This window comes from Gigantopelta aegis, chromosome 4 (assembly GCF_016097555.1).
Source record: "Gigantopelta aegis isolate Gae_Host chromosome 4, Gae_host_genome, whole genome shotgun sequence".
Lineage (NCBI taxonomy): Eukaryota > Metazoa > Mollusca > Gastropoda > Neomphalida > Peltospiridae > Gigantopelta > Gigantopelta aegis.
In genome coordinates this window covers 86,322,374-86,350,185 of record NC_054702.1, presented here as the reverse complement: position 1 = coordinate 86,350,185, position 27,812 = coordinate 86,322,374, and the positions used below count along the sequence as shown (strand labels likewise).

Here is a 27,812-nt window from a genome sequence, read left to right as displayed (position 1 = left end):
TTTGTATAATGTGATGAGTCTTGTTAATCAACACCACCAAACTGTATTACATTGATGTTACCTCCCACCACCACTCCACCCTACCCTGAAAAAAAAGAAGCTATATCTGCACCCAGCTTGTATTTTAGCTTGAAAGAATTGTCACACCACAATACTGTTTAATTTTTAATGGACATTAATGGTTTGTCAGTAACAAATATTCCTTGTGAGCAAGACCGTGACTGTTTTGCTCTGATTGCGACTGTGAAGTGTCCATTGAACTAGTGAACTGGTTGGAGTTTGTCATTTATATACATGGGCAGACTTGACATCAAAGGGTTCTATATATATACAGTGAAACTCTCAAAAACGGACCCTCTGTAAACTGGAATTCTCTCATAATCGGACATTTTACATGGTCCCTTTTTAAATATTTGTGCAAAAGAGAGTATCTCTAAACCGGATACCCCTTAAAAGCAGACATTTGACTTGGTCCCAAAGGTGTCCGGTTTAGGGGTGTTTCACTGTATGTGGAATGTCATAAGCAGTTTGTAAAGAAAAACATTTTAAAAATTCATGCATGACTCTAGAAAGCTGATATTACACTGTAATACAAAGGAATGTAATTTTCTCTGATTTCAAATGATCATAATGACAGATGCAATGTACTTGTACTGTCAAACATTGGATAATAATTCCAGTTACTACATAGATTGCTTTATTGCTTTTTCTTTTTCTTTTAGACTAAGGCCATGTTGAGATTTATCCATTTTTGTTTATCCGCATCTGCTTCTGCACATGTTACCCATCATCTGTGGTCTAGTTTGTACAAACACCTGTCACATGTTTTAGCAAAATAACTGTCCACATGCAAACATATTGGAAATCATTTCTTTTCAAGTTTGATATATATAGCTGGAAGTCACAAACTGCTGAACACTGATGATAACGCTTTGACCACCCCCTCCTTTCCCCTTCAATGAAAATCAAATTAATATATTAACTCACCAACCTGTCATTCCGAATTGCTGTCTTCGGCTGACACCTATGATCATTCCAGCATGAAATTCATTATTATGACTTGATGTGTAACAGATGTATCTACATATGATTCTCTCCCCCATCCCCTTGAATTGCCATAGTTTATAAAAGCACATGTTATGATTATATATATGAAGAGCAAGACTTAAAAGCAGAGGTCTAAAATTGGTCCTAGAATGATTTGTGCAGACAGGTGTAAATATGCCAAAATGGGCAGAACTGTTTACATCAATTGATTTTAGTGCAAGTGAACTTGACAGACAATGGACAGTATGTGCAGAATGAGGTCTGGATGAAAGTAAAAAGGATACATCTGATCACAGAGCTCTTAAATTAAGATGTACCATTATTAAATTGTTGTTGAAAACATGTCTACCATCAGTTTTATTTTACAAACCTGTTCTATGTAAACAGACAGCCCAGATAGCTGAGATGCATGTTGAGGAAAGCATACTGAAACCTGAAATGAATGTTATGAACTAGATACAAACATGAAAATAGATAAATATGGCATTTAAATAATGTAACAGTAAACCACTTACAGCTGACATCGTCATGATTCTGGTAGAGGATTTAGATCACCGTTGTACACTGAACAACTCAATTATCGCATTCAGGACATGTATATAGCCATGTACATGTACTAACAATATGCCGAACATGTAACTTTCGAAACCATATGCAACAGTTATTCATTAAAATGGCCATAACTGACTGTATGAAGCTGTATCAGATAAAAACCGGTATGATGTTAATGGGATTTCCAGTCTATATATAGCTGTATGTACAGGGTATGACAGAAGGTAAACTGTAAGTAAATACCTGTATACACCCACCCATCACATTCCTGCCGGTGTTACACAGTGTCCTGCCTGCAGTTGACACAGATTTACGGTCAGTCAGAGGCTGGTGCGGTCCGAATAACACACATCACACCGAGAGACTTTTACCCTCACTGTTACAAACTCTTGTTTAGCTGTGTTACATGAAGTTTTCAAACCTGCATTGACACATAATCTAGGTGAATATTTCCCTGTGACAGAACAAGTCTCTTTGGCTTTTGCATAAAGCTTGAACCGGTTTCATTCTAACTGTGAAAAGGTTTGTTGGAAAAAGTATACAAACACTGTTATTGGCAAGTCGAGCTGTCCTGAACAGGAGTTCAGTTTTGGAAGTTACACACAGGTTTGAGTTGTCATTGCACCTGAAGCCAGAATGTCTGTGTTTGACATGTTCAAAGGATATCTGAAGGGACGTTCATCTCGTCGGCACAATAAGGATCCGTTTTTTGCCATCTATCATCAGGATTTTGCTTCGATTATAGAGAGTTTGACTCAAGAAGAAGAAGAAGGGGTTCTTTTCGAAGACCCAGAGTTCCCAGCAGAAAACGATTCATTGTTCTTTAGTCAGGACCCCCCACGTGAAATCGAGTGGTTAAGACCAGGTGTAAGTTTTACCTTTTCATGGTAATATTGTTTTAGGTTTTGTAATTCGGTTTTATAAAAGGAAGTAGCCAGTGTGTTTTCATAACATAGTGTTTATAATAACTTCATGCAGATGAAAAGGAGTAACCTGTGTGGTGGCAGCAGGTTTCTATCCTGCACATCTAAACCAAGTGTCACATATCAAATAGTTTAAAGTGTTCTGAAAACATTCCTTTTCTTCTTGTTTTGTTTAATTTTGCTAACATGGCAATTTTTTAAAGTTTACTCAGGTGTTAAATTGCTTGTAAAATAACAATTTAATAATGTGCATTTTATAGGAGATTTTGTACATGTACCAGTGTTGTTTGGGGGTGATAGGGATAGTGGGTTGTCTTTCCTGAAGTGAACATTTTGACATTAGATTTGGAGGAAAAGGAAAAAAACCCAGTATAAAATATGCTACATTAAGCCTCGCCCTTACAACTGATGTTTCACAGATGTATGCAAAATATATAAACTGGTATATGTTCATGTGGTGAGTGAGACCATTAAGAAATCTACAAGCAGTATTAATTTAACACATGTATCTAGTCAAAACCTTTGTTGGCATGCAAGCAGGCACTAAAATGGATATAAAACATAGGGCTCCTCTTTAAAAAGGTGGCTGCTTACTACAGGTCCATTTATACTTCATGATTAGGATTAATAAATGGCCTTGAGGCTGATTAGGGGTGGCAAAGCACTTGGTTGATGTGCATTTGGTTTGGGATCGATCCCCGTCAGTGGGCCCAGTGGGCTATTTCTTGTTTCAACCAATGCACCACAACTGGTAAAGACTGGTATGTGCTACCCTGTGTGTGGAATGGTGCATATAAATGCTTGATAGCCAATAGCTGATGATTAATAAATCAATGTGCTCTAGTGGTGTCATTAAACAAAACAAACCTTTTTTTGTGAGACTGATTGGTGATTATAAGTTAAAGGAGGATATTTGAGAAAGTTCTACTATACGCAGGGGTTGAAATTCTACTGTCCCAACCAGTTTTTGTCTGTCAACATCACCATGGGCTGGAAGATTTTATTGCTTGTCATCCCATCAGACCTGCAATTATTTTATGTTTATTATTCACACATTAGTTTGAATGTTTGGTCCGGCAGGTTTTGATTTGGGTCGGCAGTATTTGTAGCTTGCCGAAATTAATATCTGGCAGGCATGTCAGCCAATTTCGATCCCTGATAGTGATTCTTTTATAAATGTACTGGATTATTGCATAGAATGGACCAAACACAATATATGTTCAGGCTTTGATATGTGGAGCATAGAATAATAAAATTCACCTGATAGTATCTACTGTATACAGGGTTAATCCTTACATCTTAGGTAGATGCCTTTGACCATTGAAAGACAGTTGTATATACATCTTTTCATCAGAATAAGTTTCTAAAATTATTATGTCAAAAGGTTTTCAGCTTGTCTGACATTTTCATGTTCCAGTTGAAAGACGACAGTAACACTGGATTATTGTGTGACTGTAGTAGTTAAAATACTCTTTAGTACATGCAGGTGGGTTATGTTTATGATGCTTTTAAGTTTATACAGAGGTAACCTCCGGAAATTGAAAACTTATAGTATTGAAGGTGTGCATGTGTACATGTATGTAACTAGTGCAGTTATACACTAGACATACAACTTAAAGGAACACCAACTGTGTACACTTACTTGAAATTTAAAATTCTAATGTATAGTGTTAATTGTCAGTAGCACATATGTCCACAACACACATCACTACATGCACTGAGTGTACCTTGTCTTCATGCTAGAAATTAAATCACAGTTAAAGTTTGTTTTGTTTAATGACACCACTAGAGTATATTGATTTATTAATCATAGGCTATTGGATGTCAAACATTTAGTAATTTTAACATATAGTCTTAGAGAGTAAACATGCTACATTTTCCCATTAATATGCACCATCCTACAGACAGGACAGCACAAACCATGGCCTTTGGTATACAAGTCATGGTGCACTGGCTGGAATAAGAAATAGCTGATGGGGATCGATCCCAGACCGACTGTGCATCAGGTGAGGGCTTTACCACACAGAAAGAAAGAAATATTTTATTTAACAATGCACTCAACACATTTTATTTATGGTTATATGGCATCAGACATATGGTTAAGAACCACACAGATATTGAAAGAGGAAACCCGCTGTCGCCACTTCATGGGCTATTCTTTTCGATTAGCAGCAAGGGATCTTTTATATGCACCCTCCCACAGACAGAATAGTACATACCACGGTCTTTGATATACCAGTCGTGGTGTACTGGATGCAACGAGAAATAGCCCAATGGGCCCACTGATGGGGATCGATCCCACAACGACCGCACATCGAGCAAGCGCTGTACCACTGGGATATGTCCCACCCTTTACCACACAGATTATTGCTCTTGGGGTTGACTTTCATTTATCGTGGAGGTCAATAACAGTAATATTGGCTGGTGCATGCTTGGGTGAGCCAAGCTGTCTTCCAAGAACATCCCACATATGTTCAATGGGGAGAGATCAGATTATTTAGTTGGCCAAGGGTAATTAAAGCATTGTTGATGCATGAATTTGTCTGCCTTAAAGGTAGACTAAACTCCAGCAAGATTGTTGGAAAGATGCACACCCGGGCCACCAAGACATACTGACACTTTAACAAATGAAAAACGCGTAATTTTAGAATTAATAAAAAACTGTGATTATTCCTGCTAACTGGGGGCAGCCATTGTGTTTTGTTTTTGTGACGTCCGGTGGTATAGCTTGGGGCAAAGTGACGTCAGCTCAGGTCCAACTTCTCTATTAAGCACAGTGTAAACAAATGCTCTAATTTATGACAAGGCGCTTCGCTTTCATCAACCTGACTTGTAAAACAACATAAATGACTTGATAGTATAATAAACTATTTAACTATATATATTTCAGTTTGCATCAATATAACGAAATGGAGTTATAGTTTTGTTGGGTTTTTTAAATCCAAAGAAAAAATGCATATTATTAGGCCTGTTGGTAGGATACGTTCGAGCAAAAACAACCACTCACAATACTCAAGTGATAATTGTCTTTTCTCTGCATGGGACTACGTAATTGGTCAGTTTTGTGATTTTAGATGGGGAAAGTCTACTTAATCAAGGGTTTTACAGAATTACTTACAGTAATAAAGCTGGTAAAGTCCATTACGATTTTAGGTTATTACACAATACCCTGTGATCTTCATAAAAGAGGCACGTCTTTTTAGTGTGTCTAGACACAGTGTCTAGGGACCGTCTAAATATACACCTGCCAATCAAGAACCACAGGTACAGGCCACGGAAAGAAAAGACCAATTAAGCAAGAAAACACTCCGGCTATTATTTCAGTATGTGGGTTAATTTATATACAAAATATAATACAGTTATTTCAACACTTTGACAATGGTTTTTTATTTTTGTATTGAAAAATAAACCACATATATACATTGCTGTGTTACTGGGATGAATATTATTACAGAACATTGCGATGCATCCGCAAAAATCAGGTATGTTTTGTTTCTTCAGTTCGAAGACTAATTCCTGACGTGACACGTTAGGTATTACGTAACCACCAGCTCGCCAGAGGGCGTATTCACTGGGGTAGTACAAAATGGTTGTGTCCATTATATATAATAGCCATCACATTTAACCGTTTTATTAATTAACTATATGATTATACTTGTTGATAATATGCAATAATGTGCATTATGTATTGTTGAATATGCACACCAGTCCAAAAGCCTTGCTTTAGCATTCCTTTAAGAAGTGTTCTCACGTTATGATATTTGTAGAGATTTGTAATAGTGTGTAGAACATGTTCTAATCGCTATGATGTTGTCACAACTTGGGAGTATCTACAAAAATTATTACAATTTCGGGGTTCACATGTTACAATTCAAGTCTACTACAAGTCGTTACTATAAAAAGCATAACATGAGAATATCACTTTTTGGTTACGAGCATTGTTACATTGAAAAACAAACATGGTCCCATTCTGTTAGTCAGAAAAAATTACAGGCAGTAATATTTCCTCAAAGTAATATTGACATGTCAGGTTGCTATGAATGATCACCAAAGTTGTTGTGGCTGTAAGTAGTTCCACCTCACACTGTAACACTATATATCTCCCCGATTAGACCCATGAGTCATCTTTTGGTTCCTTTAATTTTTGCACTTTATATCATTTCCGACAAGTTTTTAAATCTTGGCTTCTCCCAATAAATTCTGTATCATTTAATGATGGATTGATAACTAGTTACAACCCTGTTATGATTCATACTATACTTATTTCTGTCCATATAATATATAGCACATAGCATGCATAACTTTCAAGTTTTATTTTCTTTCAGTTAAATCCTATGTTAAATTATTGCAAAATGAGAAATGAAAGGCAATAAGTTGTGGAATAAGTGAGGACAAATGCTAATGGGTATGACACATACTTGTATGTTGCTGGGTTGGGTTTGTTTTGTTGTTCATTTAATGTATTATGTCAAGTGATCTGCTATATCCTATATATTACACATGTACAGTAATCATACTGTAATGTATGCCTCACATGCAGATAAATTCAGTGAAACCTAAGGCAGTGTTAGAAGATATTCTCTTATAATATCACTAGCCTTAAGTCAGTAGATTGTTGCATGCATACAGTGGTGTAGGAAGGAAGGAAATGTTTTATTTAACGATGCACTCAGCACATTTTATTTACAGTTATATGGTGTCAGACATATGGTTAAGGACCACGCAGATATCGAGAGAGGAAACCCGCTGTTGCCGCTTCATGGGCTATTCTTTCCTATTAACAGCAAGGGATCTTTTATATGCACCATCCCACAGACAGGATAGCACATACAACGGCCTTTGTTATACCAGTTGTGTGGTGTAGGAAGGTGCCAAAAAGTGGGGGTGGGCACACTTTTATATTTACACACTTTTACACTATTATAAAGCAAATATAAAGCAAAATATCTGAAAAGTGGGGGGGCACATACCCCCCTTGCCCTCCCCCCTCGCTTCCTACGCCAGTGGCATATATAGTAATACCAGTGAGTACCGTATATTAGATGATTTTTCAAATAAGATGGTCTAGACAGGTGGCTGCTGATACAGAAGTGCCATTTGAGAAAGTCTGACTGTATGTGTGTTGAGTGTTAGAGTAAAATTTGTCAGAGGTCTGAGAAATGTGTATACAGTAAACACTGTGAGCTATGAGGATGTAGCTGGAAATGTAAAAATAGATTAATGTGTCAGCCAGGACATATGGTGCAGCCTTGTTAGTTCCTCTACAAAGCTTAAATGCTGGGTACCATACTAATATACCACACCATGATACCATACCATACCATGTGTTTCAACAGTTGCAGACTGTGTTGTTCATGGTAGTTGGTATTAATTGATACCCGTCAGTATGGTCACTTTGTCATTCATCGTCTTTGCATCTCTCAGTAGTTAACTGTATGCTGACCTAGTGTACCAGTTTGTCACTTGAAATCAATAATTGTCCTTCTTTTATTCTGTCCATTGTCCATGTATTACAGTATAGGTAAAACTATGAATACCGGTACATCATTATCAGGGCTAGCTCTGAGGTCCACAGAAAATTTCGTCAAAATATCTGTCAAACTTTAAAAACTGCAAAAACCCAGTTATTTTCTAACAAAATACATGTATCTGTTATTTCAAAGCTAGTCCTCGTATACTAAAGTAGTGTCGGAAATAGAATAAAAATGACTTTCGTCAATTATTTCTTTCATATTAAACTGACAAGTAAATATTTTGTAAATACCTATTTAATGATACTCTACCTAATTTAGCATTTACTTGTTTGGGCTCTCGTTGATGTACAAGGTGGTGTTTACTCTTGAAATTAAAATAAAAATTTCTGTAAACAGGAGATTTGTAACCTTTATTGGAACAGACTATAACACATTTTGATTAATATGTGTCAGTTTCATTTACCCTTAAACAAACTTTTAATTTAAAACTGCAAGTTAACTGATTATTTTGAATTGCCGCATAAAGTATTAATTATGACCAGTATATTTAGTGAATATAAAGTTACTTATAAATGTCTACCAATATTTTGTTTTGGGGAGGGATAGGGGTAAACCATGGTTATCAGAAAGGGTCCCTCACATTTATTGTAACAACAATGAAATTGACACACATTGACCAAAATGTGTTATAGTCTGTTCCATTAAAGTGCACAAATCACCTGTTTACTGACATCTTTCTTTTAATTTCAAGAGTAAACAACACTTTGTATATCAATGAGAGCCAAAACAAGTAAATGCTAAATTAGGTAGAGTATCTTTAAATAGATAGTTACAAAATATTTATTTGTCTGTTTAATATGTAAGAAATAATCAACGAAAATCATTTCTATTTCCGACAGTACTATAGTAGCTGTTAAAACTATAGCAAGAATTCAAATCATTGACTGTAAAAAAAAAATGTAATACATAATTTGTGACAAAAAAATATTCTACCCTCACAAAGACTATTTTATTTTCAATTAGTGTCATGTGGTTATATATATTTTCCCATACATAGGACGGCATGTTCTATCCATAGTCACTACTGTAGCCTTTTATATTTATAATTTAACAGTTGTTGAATGTTGCTTGTAATATGAAGTAACTATTAAAACAGGGCTTCTAGAATTTTTATAAAATCCACTAGCCATGGGATCAGTGATTTAAAAAATTTACAAGCCATGATTAAAAATTCACTAGCCCTACTTTACCTCAAGTCAATACAAATGACTAAATAATAGTAAAAATTGGATATTTCACCTACAGAGAGAGATATAGCTTAAAAACACTAACATTGGGGGTGGGGACAGGATATACATATTTGCAAAATAGACGTAACTGCAACATTTGACCAAAAACATTTCACTAGCCATCGGGCATGGCAATAGCAATTATTTACTAGCCCAACATTGAACATCACTAGCCATGGGAGTGGGGCTACCATGATCTAGAAGCCCTGTCTGGCATAGCAATAGTAGTTATTTACTAGCCCAACATTGAACATCACTAGCCATGGGAGTGGGGCTACCATGATCTAGAAGCCCTGTCTGGCATAGCAATAGTAGTTATTTACTAGCCCAACATTGAACATCACTAGCCATGGGAGTGGGGCTACCACAATCTAGAAGCCCTGATTAAAAGCTGCAAACAGTTCATTCTTACAATTACACACAATTAATCCTCCATCACTGGTATGCATCAAAGACCATGGTATGTACTGTCTGTGTTTGTTTTGTTTTTTAAATATCTTTGTTGCTACTCAGTGGTAAGAATGGATTTAATTTTTATGCTCTAGACCACACAACACAACTAGTACTATATTAGGCTAAATATTATATTATTAATACCATTTTCTTTTTTATGATATTATATTTTTAACAATCTAGTAATAGTATTCCATGTAAATGTATATTATGTTTAGTTGCATACATGTGTGATTTGTATGTCCTGTAACATCATATGTATGTATTTTGTACCAGCTCTGTTTGGGGCGTTTTTGTACCATAAATACTGATTGATTGACAATAATATAAGCTAAAGATAAGTGTCATAGTGTTCTTCTCCTCTCATCCACCCAGTATTTTGTTAACACAAGTTGTGAATTCTTCTAGATTATCAGTGACTATTCTGAGCAAGTTACAGAATGCAAGTTCCCTTGATGGACAGGGAGACAGAGATTATTTGGGTGTGTATTGATTGTTCAGTAAAGTGATACCTGACTACAAGTTGGTAATGATGGTATCAGGTTCATGTCCTTGTCTGTGGGGATCTGCTCATAATGCCAGGTGTTTACTGGCTGACCTTTAGGGTCTAACAAGTCAGAAATCATCAGAATACCATGCTGTTAATGTTGGAAACAACCAGGTGATGGCCAGTGCATTCGAAGCTGTGGTTCACTTGAATGCTGTTACTTTTTCTGGAGTAAGGGTACTGTTACAGTGAAACCTATCAAGACTGGACCCTCTGTAAACCGGACGTTTTACCCAGTCCCTTTTTAAAAACCAGAACAGAACTTAACCTCTCTAAACCGGATATCTCTTAAAATAGGATCCCAAGGGTGTCTGGTTTAAAGGGATTTCACTGTAGTACAAATATCACATAATATATTGTAGTTTTGACCCATTAAAACAAAAACTTATTGTCCGTCCCATCCTCCTACAAAAATGTTTTTTTGTAAATAATTTCAGTTTGGTTTGACATAAAAAGAAAAGTAAAAGTGTTTTGGAAATAACAAAAATATACTATTTTTGTGTCTAATTTACAAAACAATCGGCTTAGAAATAAATAACTTGTAGTAAATTCCATGGTATGAGAAAAGGCGTTCCCTTTGGGATGGACTGTAGTTCATGTTTTGTCCCAGTATTTATTTACCGGCGTCGTGGTTAGGCCATCGGTCTACAGGCTGGTAGGTACTGGGTTCGGATCCCAGTCGAGGCATGGGATTTTTAATCCAGATACCGACTCCAAACCTTGAGTGAGTGCTCCGCAAGGCTCAATGGGTAGGTGTAAACCACTTGCACCGACCAGTGATCCATAACTGGTTCAACAAAGGACATGGTTTGTGCTATCCTGCCTGTGGGAAGCGCAAATAAAAGATCCCTTGCTGCTAATCGGAAAGAGTAGCCCATGTAGTGGCGACAGCGGGTTTCCTCTCAAAAATGTGTGTGGTTCTTAACCATATGTCTGATGCCATATAACCGTAAATAAAATGTGTTGAGTGCATCGTTAAATAAAACATTTCTTTCTTTCTTTCAGTATTTATTAACTGGTGATAATACTGTGCTAGATAACAGTACAATAATGGAAAACAAGGGAAAAAATATGTTTGAATGTGCAATACATGTATTTAATTGAGCTCTAATGTTCTGTGATAACCAAGGTCCCATTGAAATACTAGTATTATTAAATTACATTGATGACAATTTCATTTAATAATGTGAATCTCCCATACACACATTTTATTAGTAAAATGTCACAGTTTTGTTTTGTAGCTGTGAAGAGAAGCATTATATTACTAAGTAGCTGTCATTTTAAAAGAATTTGTCAGAAAATTATCATTCTGCCTATCTTCATTATCCTCGTTGGTGGGCCCATTGGGCTATTTCTCGTTCCAGCCAGTGCACCACAACTAACATAGCAACGGCTGTGGTATGTGCTATCCTGTCTGTGGGATGGTGCATATAAAAGATTCCCTGCTACTAATGGAAAGAAATGTGGCAGGTTTCCTCTCTAAGACTATTATGTCAAAATTACCAAATCCAATAGCCGATGATTAATAAATCAATGTGCTCTACTGGTGTTATTAAACAAAACTAACTTTAACTTTATGCTGATAACAATTTCTTTTAATAATATACATATTTGCAAATCTATAGACAGACACATTTTGTTGGTAAAAGTTTTACAATTTTTTTTAATTTTTTTTGTAGCTGCGAAGTGATGCATTATACTTAGAAACTGTAATTTTATAAGAATTTGTCAGACAAATATCATTCATCTTTTTCATATTGTTGTTCAAAATAAAGTCCTATTTTCATTACGAAACAAACATTTAAACTAGTATTAGTAGTATTGCTTTATTCTTTAATAAAGTGAAGAGCTCTGGCACTGCCCCAAGCTGGTATTGGTGAAATAGAAAGTAAACTGCATGATGAAAGGAAATGGCTTGCTGCAGGACCAACGAGCGTATACTGTGGAAAATCACATATGATCTCTCTCAAATGGACTGTGCCTGCATTCCATTTTTGGTCTGGAACTTAGATATGCTGCAGGCAGTGTAGCTAGACTCGCTCTATCCAGTCATAGGTACGCTCTATCCAGTCATAGGTAGGGTAGTGCTCAGTCACTGTGAAGTGGGGATATCAATGTGAAAACATCTACAGTACACTTTAGACCTGGTTTCAGGAAGTGTATTGTAGATGAAACATAACTTTCTCTAAATATTTTTTATTCAATCCATGCAGTTGTTCACATTGTATAATTATAATCTACTTTACACAGAAATAAAAAAAAACCAGGAAGGAAATATTTTATTTAAAGAGGCACTCAACAGATTTTATTTACGGTTATATGGCGTCGGTTACATGGAAATAAAGTTATATAGTTAAAAGTGCTATGTATATGACGGTTTCATTTCTGAATAACCAAATAGTATTGCTGTACATTTATTATATGAAATGTAATGAAAACGTTAAAGTTTGTGTTGTTTAATGACACCACTAGAGCACATTGATTTGTTAATCATTGGATATTCGATGTCAAACATTTGGTTATTTTGACATCTATATAATCTAGTCTTAGAGAGGAAACCCGTGTCAGGTCAGGTCATAGGTTTTAACTGCACATTCAGAACAAGCTGTTGTAGCACACGACTGTCATGGGTTTTAACTGCACATTCAGAACAAGCTGTTGTAGCACACGACTGTCATGGGTTTTAACTGCACATTCAGAACAAGCTGTTGTAGCACACGACTGTCATGGGTTTTAACTGCACATTCAGAACAAGCTGTTGTAGCACACGACTGTCATGGGTTTTAACTGCACATTCAGAACAAGCTGTTGTAGCACACGACTGTCATGGGTTTTAACTGCACATTCAGAACAAGCTGTTGTAGCACACGACTGTCATGGGTTTTAACTGCACATTCAGAACAAGCTGTTGTAGCACACGACTGTCATGGGTTTTAACTGCACATTCAGAACAAGCTGTTGTAGCACACGACTGTCATGGGTTTTAACTGCACATTCAGAACAAGCTGTTGTAGCACACGACTGTCATGGGTTTTAACTGCACATTCAGAACAAGCTGTTGTAGCACACGACTGTCATGGGTTTTAACTGCACATTCAGAACAAGCTGTTGTAGCACACGACTGTCATGGGTTTTAACTGCACATTCAGAACAAGCTGTTGTAGCACACGACTGTCATGGGTTTTAACTGCACATTCAGAACAAGCTGTTGTAGCACACGACTGTCATGGGTTTTAACTGCACATTCAGAACAAGCTGTTGTAGCACACGACTGTCATGGGCGCAAGTATCGACTTACGCCGTCTCCTCATTCCAGGATGTGGACATTTTTTTTCCATTAGTAGCAAGGAATCTTTTATATGCACCATCCCACAGGCAGGATAGCACATACCCACCCCTGTCTAATAAAAGACCTCAAAACTTTTATTACATTTTGAGATGGGACATAGCCCAGTGGTAAAGCATTCGCTTGATGTGCAGTCAGTCACGGATCAATCCCTGTCGGTGGACCCATTGGGTTATTTCTCGTTCCAGCCAGTGCTCCACAACTGGTGTAACAAAGGTTGTGGTATGTACTATCCTGTCTGTGGGATGGTCCATATAAAAGATCCCTTGCTGCTAATCGAAAATAGTAGCCCATGAAGTGGCAACATCAGGTTTTCTCTCTCAATATCTGTGTGGTCCTTAACCATATGTCTGATGTCATATAACCGTAAATAAAATGTGTTGAGTACGTCGTTAAATAAAACATTTCCTTGCTGTTAGTAGACCTAACAATTATCAGATGTAATATCTTCTGAAATGTACATAATGGGTAGTCAAATTTTGTGTTAAAACTTTAACTCATGGTAAAAAGAATTTAATGCATTTGTTATGACCCATTTCTGTCTTATCGAAATGCAAAACAGATGGCTTAGTATGCCAGACCACATAGTTTTCATATGCATCTTGGCAAACTAAGTGATAGTTTGATAAAGCTTTGACAATTACTGACAAAACATGTTGATCTATACTATATAGTTATAACCCTCACAATTTTGATTCCACCCTGAACTTGTTTTCAATTAATATTCTTCTTTTTATTTAAAAATTTATACATAATTACTGTGGTACAAATATTTGTAATTTTGCACAGCTCAAACCTCACATGTAGGAACAATATGGGATGGTAGTGTGTCATGTACTATTACTAGGTCACTGTGACCTACTTTTCATAGTCTACTGCACATAACAGTAAATCCTTGTCCGGACCATATGTTGCATACAGATGCATACAGGACCATCAAACCTCACACGTAGAAATAACTTGGGATGGTGGTTGGTCCAAAACATAATTAGAATTGAATCATACCTGTAACATATTCATTAATATAGGTATGGTTTTCCATTAAACTCCTGATGGGGGTATCATGTACCTCACTGGTACTCTTGTGTTGTGTTATGCTGTGGTATTGTTATTTATTCATTATACATCACACATGCATTTCCAACACATGATATACCTGATATAACTATTGTTCGTACAACAATGACAGTAAAGTTTCCATCAAAACATGATCTATGCTCAGTGAACAAGATGTTGAACTGTGCTTTGTGTGATACACTATGTAACTACATACACTATGTCATGTTACAGCAGAACCATGTTTTTTCTCTCAAAATGATGTATAAATGGATTTATCACATTTTGGTTATCTTCGACATAAAAAATACTGATCGAAAGAAATAAGGGAACACATTGAATTGTTGACCAAATTTAATTCACTACCAGCATAGTAATGTCTGTATTTCTTACAAATGGTAGTGAATACCAGTAATATCATATTGACTGCCAGGACACTATGGATTCGGGGTTTTGGCTGCAGTCTATTTTTGGCTGTAGTCTATACTTGCTGTTAGGCCTACACCTACGTGTGGTGTAACTTGGGCAATCGCCCGGGCACAAAATTATGGACTGGTGGAAGGGACTTGGGGAGTGCTAATGGTCCACAGGTTAGGGAGCACAATACTTGCCTTGCCCCGAGCGCTGGCAACCCACGCTGCACCACTGAGACCTACTATTTGTCTGATCCGTTACTTTTTTCCTTCAGTATATGTACATTATGTTGACAGGAACATTCCTGTGTGTATTTTTGATATGATAATCACTTGAATCAGCGGACCAGTTGACATTCATAAACTGAATTGAAATTTTTCAGTGAAATACTTCTACAAACCAACCTTCCAGTTCAGACTGACTATTCACATTTTATCTGAATCACCCGTCATACACAATGCTATAGGCTCTTTATGTTTTATATATATATATATATATATATATATATATATATATATATATATATATGTACTATGGTAGTTTTACTCAATGTTTAAATTATCCGAACTGTTGTATTTCATCTTAACCAAACCAATTAACCATGGATTGGGTAAAGAATGTAGAAAGAAATATTTCTTCAAGAACAGCCCTGCACTTGGTTAAACATATATACTGTAGGCTGTTATAAAGGTGTCAAGCACATGGTGTATGTAATTGTAATAATGTTATAAAATACCAAGGGATTATTGTATGATGTTTAGATAGAATTTAAAAACCCTCATTAAAGTGAATATCCTTTGATATTATACCCATCAAAATAAAGCCTTGTCATTTTAGTCTTATATTGAATTAGGTAGCTTTTTCCATACAGCTAATACATGTGTATAATAATTTATAATACTGAAATATCTGAGACCATACCATCAGAAAAATAAATTGAAACTTACCAGTACACTTAAATATGTAAATAATTTAACTCCTAAAACTATAACTTGTATAATTTTGGCAGATGTTAATTTATTGTTTGTGTTCATATTAAAGTGTATAGTTAAAATTATAAACTGCTTACAAAACACTGCCAAATTATCACTCCAGTAAGTGCTTGTGTGACATTTATCAAATGTTAAATGTCAACCTGACCAATGTTTTATTAATAGGTCCTGCACTTTAAATGGTATTTTCAGACAGGGTGCAAACAGGTGAACTTTTGTAAGTGGGGGAGGTGGGGACTGACTGAGATTGAGAATGCCAAACTTTTTGGGGTGTTTAGAGGCATTCTCCCCTGAATATTTAAAAAAACCTAGATGTTCTAAAATGCAGCTTCCTGTATTCAACAAGTGAAATTCATCGAGACAAATGCTGATAAATGAAATTCTTTTTAAATGCATTTTTTTACAACATATAATATATTTGTGGTATACTTGTGTATACATTGAATATGTACCTAATTGTTGGATCCATTGAAATAATTCACTACAATTATAAATATTAATATTATTTTTTTTTAATCATTTGTTGTGCAAGGTATTATTAAATTACTATTTAAAAAAATGCTAAAATGGTTTGACTCCCTTTGGGATTCTCCAGTGGTACAGCGCTCGCTTGATGTGTGGTTGGTTTGGAATCAATCCCTGTCAGTGGGCCCATTGCGCTATTTCTCGCTCCAGCCAGTGCACCACGACTGGTACATCAAAGGTCGTGGTATGTGCTATCCTGTCTATGGGATGGTGCATATAAAAGATCGCTTGCTGCTAATCGAAAAGAGTAGCCCATGAAGTGGCGACAGCGGGTTTCCTCTCTCAATATCTGTGTGGTCCTTCACCATATGTCTGACACCATATAACCGTAAATAAAATGTGTTGAGTGCATCGTTAAATAAAAAATTTCCTTCCTTCCCTTGGGGATTCTGGGACATATTCTTTATAAATAAAATTGATGTCCAGAAATGCAATTTCCTGCATTCTGCAGGTAAACTTTATTATGACAAATGCTGGTAATTAAATGCTAAGTTTTTTTAATAATTTTTTTAAAATACAGAATTATTGTGGGAGGGCTAAATCCCCCCTCCCCCCCCCCCCTGCCCTGATACCCAAACCCACTCTGACATGCCTGATCTTATATTACAGAACTAAAAAGCTGTTGATTGTAATTTCTATCACAAGATTTGTCATGCACTAAATAATCATTAAATCATATTATTGTGTTACCTGGAAAATAAAAGGTATAATGGCATGTTTAGATTTCCCACCCTGCTGTCGTATCAGTTTACTCAACCTCTTAGTCTCACCTCCACTCATATCAGTTTACCCCAGTTCATCTCAACACAGACTTGTGATGTTATTTATTTGGTTACTTAAAGGGACAGACCCTAGTTTTTAAACACTACAGCATCTTTTTCACTATTAGAGCTGTTTAGGATCACTGAAATCAAACATGACGTATATTTTATTCTTTAGATTATCCATTTCCATAGAACTGAAGTGATTCTGGTCATCCTGGTGTTTTTAATACCACAAAAATGCATTTATAATTTTTTTTTTAAACGCACATGCATCTGAAAAGTAGCGATACCAGTCTTGGTGGCGTCATGGTTAGGCCATCGGTCTACAGGCTGGTAGGTACTGGGTTCGGATCCCAGTCGAGGCATGGTATTTTTAATCCAGATACTGATTCCAAACCGTGAGTGAGTGCTCCGCAAGGCTCAATGGGTAGGTGTAAACCACTTGTACCAACTAGTGATCCATAACTGGTTCAACAAATTCCATGGTTTGTGCTATCCTGCCTGTGGGAAGCGCAAATAAAAGATCCCTTGCTGCCTGTTGTAAAAGAGTAGCCTATGTGGCGACAGCGGGTTTCCTCTAAAAAACAGTGTCAGAATTACCATATGTTTGACGTCCAATAGCCGATCATAAGATACAAAAATCAATGTGCTCTAGTGGCATCGTTAAATAAAAAATACTTTACTTTACTGAAAAGTAGCGGTTTATTGATTCGAATTCTAGTCTATTTTTAAGGATACATGTATTTCCCGTTTCAAGGTCACGGACTCTTCTTTCACTCTATTATAACTTTATTCAAATGAGTTACAGGTTTGTAAATTAACTAAACTTTGTGTCCATTTTAAACGGGTTAAAACTAGGGTCTGTGCCTTTAATATTATTTATTGACCTTGTAGGGTCAAGATGTATCTCATTAGTAGAACACTTACCTGAAATGTGATCTGTTGCCTTCAGTGGAATTTTGTTTGTTTCTTTGTTTCTTTCTTCTTCTTTTTTTGGTATGATCGATAATCAAAGATCATGTTATGTTTTGTCTTGTCTATAAATGGAAAAAAAAAATGTGCTACTTTTTTGATAACAAGAGATTTCTTGTCTTTGTCACCAAACAGTTATGGTTTGAAATGTGCTGAGGAGTTGTTGAATAAATTTTCCTATCCTTTATTTACCCAGTACCTACTATGCTAGATATTACAGTTGAATCCTGTTGGCTTGAACCCTGTCGGTGCTCGAGAAAGTGTTCAATCCATCAGGTAGTTCAACCTAACCATTCAGTCAACAACGTGTAAGTGTAACTCGGGACTTCGGTTTTGGTTCGAGCGTTGCGGCGTATTCGACCCTTCCGAGTTCAACTCAACGAGATTGTACTGTATTTATTTACCTATTGCAGCCAGTAGTAAACAAACAACCTGTATATATTCTTAACTTCAGGTAACTGGGCATTCATTTTTGTGGATATCCCTAAAATCTTAGCACCAAGATCGCCTCAAGTACATAAGGAAGTTTAGTAAAATGGTGTGTCAAATCTCAAGCAAGTCAGTGCTCTATGTAGTATGATATAATATATTTCAAAGCACTGCAATATATTTAGATTAGCTTACATTAGGCAATGAATACATGACACTTTATATAGGCCTAGGTCTAGAATTGTGTGAATGTGTGCGTGTGTGTGTGTGTGTGTGTGTGTGTGCATATATGTGTGTGTGTGTGTGTGTGTGTGCATGTGTGTACATGTATGTAGATATATGCAATACATGTGTATAATGTTGTTCTTGTCTATGCTTGCTACATATCATTTATAATATATACATCAAGGTATGATATGTAATAAGCATTCACCAGTATTCAGATTAACACTCCACTAAAGAATTTACCTGTACATGTAGCTGAAAGATGACCATCATTTGATGGGTTAACCTGTAAATTTGGTACATATAGTATTGCAATTTTGTGATTTTATTTTTGTTTTATTTTAGGAAATCTGTGACAATCCTGAGTTTATTAGTGAGGGAGCCACTCGCTTTGATGTCCAACAGGGAGAGTTGGGTGAGGATTAAAATATTTAGACATTGGTATCCCGTATGTTAACCTAAAATAATTGCTATTTATAAGAGCAAAAAGCTGTCAAGACTAAGTAAATGAGCTTTTCCAGAAAATAACTGTTCTTATTAGTGGAATTAATTACTATTACTATTAGTATTACTATTTCTAACTCATAGTCACCAAGTAGGGGCATTTACGGTATGTTTTGGTTGTATTACCTACCATCAAATTATTTTTTGGCAAAAAGCCTAGAACTTGTGTTTGCTTTTATCATAAAGTCTGCTATAAGATAATTGTGGTAATAATATCAGACATGTTATGTTGCAGGTACCTCGATGACTAAGTTTTATACCTTGATATCGCAGAAAATAATATGAATAACATTTTACCATTTTAGAATCTGTAATGCATTTTATTGAAACCTTCTAATCATATTACTCATTAAAAACTTTTTGCCTTTCAAACCACATTAAACCATATGATCAAGATATCTACCGGTATCCTACAGCACATAAAGTATGGTATCAATATATTCTGCAGTCACAGGATATTAAATGAGATCTTTTATGGCATGATTATCTCACTCATGTTGTTTTTACTTGTAGGTGATTGCTGGTTGTTAGCGGCAGTGGCCTCCCTGACGTGTAACCCCAAACTTCTTCACAAGGTGGTTCCCCGTGATCAGAACTTCACCGATGGCTATAGCGGAGTGTTTAAGTTCAACATCTGGCACCAGGGGGAGTGGGTGGAGGTGGTGGTCGATGACCGCCTGCCCACCTACTGTGGTCAGCTTGTCTTCATGCACTCCACAGAGAAGAACGAATTCTGGAGTGCCTTGCTGGAGAAAGCTTATGCAAAGTAGGTTTATTTTTTTAGGCTAAACAAAATATCTTCTCTCTGAAGGGTGATTTAGCAATGTGTTTTTAAAACGGATGAATTGAGGCATGTTGAAATATTTAGAAGTTTGGAGACAATTATCAAAGGAGTTTTCTCCGTATGAATAAAGATAAAATATGAGGGTTGGGATTTAGCTCAGTTTATAGAATGCATGTCTGAGGTGCTTTCGTCGCAGGATCAAACTTCGTCTGTAGATCCATTGTCTGATTGGGGGGTTTTCTGTCCCAATCAGTGCTCCACAACTAGTATATCAAAGGTCCTATCTGGAAAAGTGATTCTAAAAGATCCCTTGCTGCTAATAAAAAAATGTAGATGGTTTCCTTTGAAGACTATGAGTAAAAAAGTGAAGATCTTGGAATTTAATTACTCCTTTTGATTCGTAGTATTGGTTTGTTACTAACGAGCTTGTATATCTTACCAGCTTGAACCGTAGAGATTTGACAAAATGAAAACAAGTTAGATTTTTATGTGGCAGCATTCTTCTTCATGTCTATCAATGTTTTGGCACATACTGTAGATGCTGGGAAGACACTCAACACATTTTATTTATGGTTATATGGCATCGGACATATGGTTAAGGACCACACAGATATTGAGAGAGGAAACCCGCTGTCACCACTTTTGTATACACCATACCACAGACAGGGTAGTACATACCACAGCCTTTGATACACCAGTCGTGGTGCACTGGCTGGAACGAGAAATAACCCAGTGGGCCCACCGACGAGGATCGATCCTACACCGACAGCGCATCGAGTGAACGCTGTACCACTGGGCTATGTTCCGCCCCTTGCTGGGAAGAGAGGCATATTTCTTTCAAAGTAATAGACAATGTTGTGATTGTATTTCAGTTAGATTGACGTGAGCACACAATTGCTGGGAAGAGAGGCATATTTCTTTCAAAGTAATAGACAATGTTGTGATTGTATTTCAGTTAGATTGACGTGAGCACACAATTGCTGGGAAGAGAGGCATATTTCTTTCAAAGTAATAGACAATGTTGTGATTGTATTTCAGTTAGATTGACGTGAGCACACAATTGCTGGGAAGAGGCATATTTCTTTCAAAGTAATAGACAATGTTGTGATTGTATTTCAGTTAGATTGACGTGAGCACACAATTGTTATTTTCTTGTTTCATTCAATGTGGATAAATATTATATGTTTTTATTTCAGTTCAGGATATGTGGATTGTATGTGACTTATTTTCTTATTCAGGCATACTGAAATATTTAGAAGTTTGGAGACACTTATGAAATTAGTTTTCTCCATGTGAATAAAGATAAAATATGAGGGTTGGGATTTACCTCAGTTTGTAGAATCTTGTCTGAGATGCTTTCGTCTCAGGATCAAACTTCATCAAATTTTGTCAATCATAAAAGAGTTCTCTTTTCTTTTCATTTCATTTCAGACTGTGTGGATCCTACGAGTCTCTTAAAGGTGGCAGCACCAGTGAGGCTATGGAGGACTTCACTGGAGGTGTCACGGAGATGTTTGACCTGAAGAAAGCTCCACCGAACTTGCTGAAGATCATGCTGAAGGCGTACGAGAGGGATGCTCTATTGGGATGTTCCATTGATGTATGTTACTTACCTCCCTTGCATGCAGCTAAAATCAATTTCTCCTTACACATATGAGCAGAGTTTTAAACTGTTGTTCACCAAGTCACCAACTGCGAATTAAAATTGAATTTGGCAAATATATACTATTTAAAAAAAGTAGGGGAACTTTAATAAGAATTTACAATTGCCAAAATTGTAAGGTATATTAGCTGTGGGGAATGGTTATATGATAATAGTGAATTAATTGGGCAAACATTACACCCGGTAGTTCAGTATTACAGTAGGTTTTATGACCACCAAAGATCTTAATTAAAGGACGATTGGGGTCAAAAGTGAAATATGAAAGTTGAAATTTTTTTATCAGTAAATCGCAAATTCAAACAATAAAAATGACTAAAAACAAAACAATAACAACTGTATGATCAACAGAATGAAAAAGATTGACAGAAATAATGTTCCACAGTGATTAATCGACCTTCCTGGAAATTGTCAAAATCGAGAATGACACCCCACGCACGTGTATGGGGCAACTGCGTGATGCACGTGCAAACTATGGAATGTGTTTCGGTGGGTTGATAAACAGACCTGAACATTCTTTACTAGGATGTCTGTGGTCAAAATGCATGTTACATCTAATAGTTGATATTAACATTAATATTTCAGGTTCCCTACTTTTTTTGAAGAGTATATTTTATTACTAATTTACCAAAAAGTTCATTCAAAAATTATCTGTTGTTTATAGATGTACTTCCATTTTTTGCTGTTTGGCTAAATGAAAGTCAAATTTGTGACAGATTTTGTTTTAGTAAATTTGCAAAATTGCTAATATTTTATTAGCCTATTAGCCTATTAGCTCCAGCCTAAACCCAATATGAGACATTACATTTTCATATAAAGAAAATTATAATGGCATCTATATGTGTGTATTAAATATCTCTGGGTATATGATATACAAATATTTTAGATATAGAGTTTGAGGCTTTTTGCATTTTTATTAAATTAGATGTTTTAATTGTATTTGCTAAATTTGTTTTAATAATTTAAAGAAGTTGGCATTGGTGGCAGGTAATCAGGTATCATATCCATATATTGGCGATATCAGAATCTCATCAAATATACACTTTGTGTTTTTGCTATTGTAGTCTAGACTAAAGACTGTCCCAGAAATTAGCATCTGAAGAGTGTGAGACCATAGTTTGTTCTATAACCATATAACACACAAAACAAATAACTTGGCATTACATGTTAAAACATCTGTTGCTGCTAATGGAGAAATGAAGCAGATTTCCTCTAAAGACCAAGGGCCGAATTTACAAAGCCTGTTTTAGACTTACGTGTAACTACGTACATTTACAATGCTTAAACACTTGCATTTAAGAAAAACAAGCTTCGTAAATTCAGCTCTAGGTGTCGGAATTACCAAAAGTTTGACATTCAACAGGCAATGATTAATTAATCAATGTGCCCTAGCGATGTCATTGAACAGAACAAAGCATAAAAAATCTTTATATGCATTTTATACAAATTCCATTATACCCAGCAGGCATAAAGTCATAATTCTGGTGAGTCTACCTGACATCCCTATGCTACTTAGTAGAACATCTAGGTGTTTCACTGCATATATTATTTTTAATAAAATGTCAAAACTTGATAGAGCGTTGAAGTTTTTATTTTTTTTATTTGCAGCCTGAAGGCAGTGCTTTGGAATCTGAGTTGGAAAATGGGTTGATTGTGGGACATGCATACAGTGTCACGGCTATCAAGCTGGTAAGCCAGACGACGGCCAATCAATCAATATGTTACAACTAACTTAGGTACTCTCTGATGATTACACGATTCTCATTTCAGAGGATAATAAAACAGCTATCTTGTTATTACCAAGTTTGATAATAATTTGTATTTATTACTGAAGTTTGTAATGGACATAAACTTTATTTTATTTTTAGTAAAGAGGAAAGTTTTGTGATTTTTCTTTTTCATTGAATTATTGAATTAATTGAATTAAGTCATTAATAATGATACTTAAAAATAATATGTCAATTCCACTGAATATTTTAGCATCGCAAAGGTAGAAGATGACACAAAAGTTGTATTATAAATGTTTTACTATGCTACATATTTGACAAACTGTCTCAATACATTAAAGATAAAAATAAAGCAATGGGATTTAAGAAATCTTCTTTTTAATACATTGACAGATGATAAATTATTTTGGAGAATATACATTAACAGTTGTAATGTGTTTCACATTTCAAATTCAGTGTGTATAGCCAGTGTTTATATATTCTATTTATCTTGCACCCAGTTCACCATTCATGTGTTTGCCCCAACCACCACTGCAAGTAAGCTGATGTTTTATAACAGGTTAACTATGTGTTTCCCACACTTCATTGGGGAGAAGTAGGTATTTGTGTGCCGTCAAGCTTGTACTGTATATCTTTTTGAGTTCTCCAATATATATTTTAAAATTACAGACTTAAAACAAGTTAACAGGAAATATGTGAAGTTTTATATGTAAAACCATCTTAGTCATGAAAGGATATTTTTGTTTAAAAAGACATCTCAGAGACAATTCCCATCAAAAGATTTTTATATTACAATTTCTTTACTACAACATAAACTACAAGCTAACCTTCATGTCTTGAAGTTGATACTGGATTTTTTCTAAGGTTGATAATTCATTTAAAATACTTGTCAGAATGCTGTCACTGATAATTAACTTGTTTTTTCAGTGTGAATGTAAAGCATTTGTGAATTTTTTTTTTATGTCTCTCTACTGTTTAAAAAGAGCAGGATTATACTAATTTTTACTTTTTTAACAAGTACAAGTTATGATTAGAAAATTATCATTGCAGAGCTTACATCTAGAATAAATGTGCTAAGTTTACAGTTAGCAAAATCATGTGTAAAAGCTTACATTTAGAAAAGCCACATTCTGCAGCTTGTTGCACATAGTGCCTTAGCAAAGCCACATTTCAGAGCTTACAGCCAAATGGTGCAGCTTGTTATAGTTAGCAAAGCCACATGCCAAAGCTTACGTTTAGCAAAATCACTTGCCAAAGGATATTCTAGCAAAACCACTTGTCAGAGCTTTTGGTTTGCAAATTCACTTGCCAGAGCTAGTGTAGCTACTCTGTGATGTTATGATTTAAGACTAATTCTTGTATTATTTTACACACGCTAAAACAGGATATATCTAAATCAGCGGTAAGTTGGTAACCATGATGAAAATTCCATCCCTGTCTCAGATCATTATTGCTTTTAAATTGATATCACTGTTCTTTTGTTGGATGGCTTATGAAATATTGTTTTGATATAATCACACAACTCAATCCATCCAATCAAGTGAAAGTTCCCAGCTATTTTTTACCGAAATATGTATCTAGATATTTATTTTGTTGTTTGATTCCCATATTTTTTTTAATCTTCAAAATGAACATTTGAAATTTAAATGATCCATATAAGTGGCTGAATTTTTTTAATTTCTTTTAGCAAGGAATTATACCAATTTTAGCATGATCCCCTTTGCTATTAGTGAAGTAATTAATTGGTTAATGTTTCTAAATGTAGGTCTGTTGCTCTTTTAATGTTTTCAATTGTTATGCTGATCATATTCAAACTACATGTATGTTAACATTTATGTAAAATTTAACAAGCTGAAAAGAATTTACCATTGCTCTTGAATTAATGTGTATACACTAACACCATTGGAAACACACCAGTCAGATTTATAGTTGTGTCAAAAGGATATGAGAAGCAATAATAATACATTTAACTGGTTTTGTATAACTGGATGTATTCCAGTAGGCAATAAATAATCCAAAAATAGTATACAAGTGTTAGGGTTATTGTTTATTGTGTAGCAGCCTAACACATGTAACAACTGAAAATTGGGTGGTGTGTATTCAGTAAAGTCCAGTATTCAATTTAATTAAATAAACCATGAACAAGGTTTCAGCTTTGCTTTGGTATTTGAGTTGATAGATTTGATTGAACATTTTAGACTTTTGCAGCTGGATATAATAATTAGTTTGTCTATATTCTGTTCATGAATTTTGACCTCGTATAAAAAAAAAACACAATTCTGAACCTAAAAAGTAAGGTGGGGTTTTTTTTTGGGGGGGGGGGGGGGTTTTTTTGCTTAAACAGGGTTCTTACGCATCCTGGAAAGTCCTTGAATTTTGTGAATTTAAAATCCAGGCCTGGAGTGTCCTAGAAAAAACATTAAATTTTATTGTATCCTGGAAATGTTCTGGATATTTAGGCCAAAAATGTATGGGGTTTTTTTTGGGTTTTTTTGCATCTTTACTTTTGTTGTCCTCATAACCTGTCTAAATTCAGACAACAATTTGTTATAAAAACATTCATTGATTGAACATTTCATGTCCTGGAAAAAAAAAAAAAAGTCCTGGAAATGTTTTTAAATTTAATTTCAAGTGTAACAACCCTGTTAAAAGACATTCATGAATGGAGATGATGTATAATGTTTGTCTTGTTTACTTTGTCAGGTTGATATCAACACACCGCGGATGTCTGGGAAGATGCCGATGGTTCGTATCAGAAACCCGTGGGGTAATGAGGCTGAGTGGAAGGGAGCATGGAGTGACAAGTAAGAAAATGGCTTTCTTAATCCAATGACCATTATATCACTGAAAACGAGATCCAACATAACATCCAATATAAGACAATATTGTAGTGTTAAATATCGTTATATCTGTGGTTGCTTTTCTGTATCATATAAAATGGCTATCGTAATACGATAACTGAATATGAGATCCAACATAACATCCAATATAAGACAATATAATAGTATCAAATATCTTTATATTTGTTGTTACATTTTCTGTATCATGTAAAATGACTTTTTAGATAGACAAACACCAGGGTGATCAGAAATCAGGGTGATCAGAAATGCATTAGGTTTGTCAAAATTAATAATTTACACACAAAAATGTTAAATAAGGTATAATTTAATGGGGGTAAAAGCTGTAAAAGCCTCATGTATTGCTTAAGAACTAAGGTTAGTAACAAGTTGTTAAAATGTCCTTATGCAGCTGCTTAATATAAATATATGTGTGTGGTTTATTTATCCTTTCTATTTGTAGGTCCCCTGAGTGGCAGTATATTCCTGAGGAAGAGAAGCAGGAGATCGGTCTCACCTTTGACGATGATGGTGAATTCTGGTATGTACTATGTGTTCTCCACAGGCTTCTTGCAATACATTTACCACTGTTCATCAATCTAGTCCATTTAGTCTCTCAATCCGTCCATTCAAGTTTTACTTGGATAATTGGTGCTCATTGCACTGCTTTATTGTCAGTGTGTTGTTTGTTAGTATATTTCTTTTCAACATCACCTGTCCTCAACAAATACCCTTGACAACAGGTAATGTATATAAAAGACAAAACACCTCAAATTTTCTCCATTTCTTTTCAACATCACCTGTCCTCAACAAATACCCTTGAGGAAAGTGATGTATCTATAAAAGAGAAAACACCTCATGTTTTCTCCATTTCATTTCAACATCACCTGTCCTCAAGGATATTTGTTGAGAACAGGTGATGTATCTATCAACATCAAAAAAGAACAGGTGAATCTATAAAAAAGAAAACACCTCAAGTTTTCTCCATTCCTTCTCAGAAGATGCAGGCAGTTTATTTCCTATTTCAGTTAGTGCTCCACAATTGGTATACCAAAGGTCATGGTATATGATGTCCTGCATATAACAGAATCCTTCACTGTTAACCAAAGAGTAACTTATTCAGTGGGTGGCGGTTATTTTTATTTCAATTCATGTGTTACACTTAGTATGTGTTTGACACCTAGACAAATATTTGTTTCCTGTTACTAATTATATTGTTAACATCTTGATCTTATTATGCTTACAGACAGGGTTCACATGCATCCTGGGAAAACCCCGGATAGTGCTTAAAT

The 27,812-nt window shown here is 35.4% G+C and overlaps 1 protein-coding gene across 9 annotated transcripts in view; it reads left to right on the top strand.

Annotated features, from left to right (window-relative positions):
* The window catches only part of LOC121371298 (calpain-A-like), an 81,478-nt gene that overhangs the window by 20,946 nt on the left and 32,720 nt on the right, over positions 1–27,812 (top strand). For 7 of the 9 annotated variants that reach the window (XM_041497098.1, XM_041497095.1, XM_041497093.1 and 4 more), the window contains exons 2-7: positions 19,354–19,423; positions 20,026–20,278; positions 21,728–21,896; positions 23,565–23,645; positions 26,387–26,487; positions 26,984–27,061. In XM_041497098.1, the coding sequence (XP_041353032.1) occupies positions 19,354–19,423; positions 20,026–20,278; positions 21,728–21,896; positions 23,565–23,645; positions 26,387–26,487; positions 26,984–27,061 (752 nt within the window). Of the gene's footprint in view, positions 1–1,883; positions 2,467–19,353; positions 19,424–20,025; positions 20,279–21,727; positions 21,897–23,564; positions 23,646–26,386; positions 26,488–26,983; positions 27,062–27,812 lie in introns of those variants that run through there. The other 2 variants (XM_041497099.1, XM_041497100.1) reach the window with 2 other exon arrangements.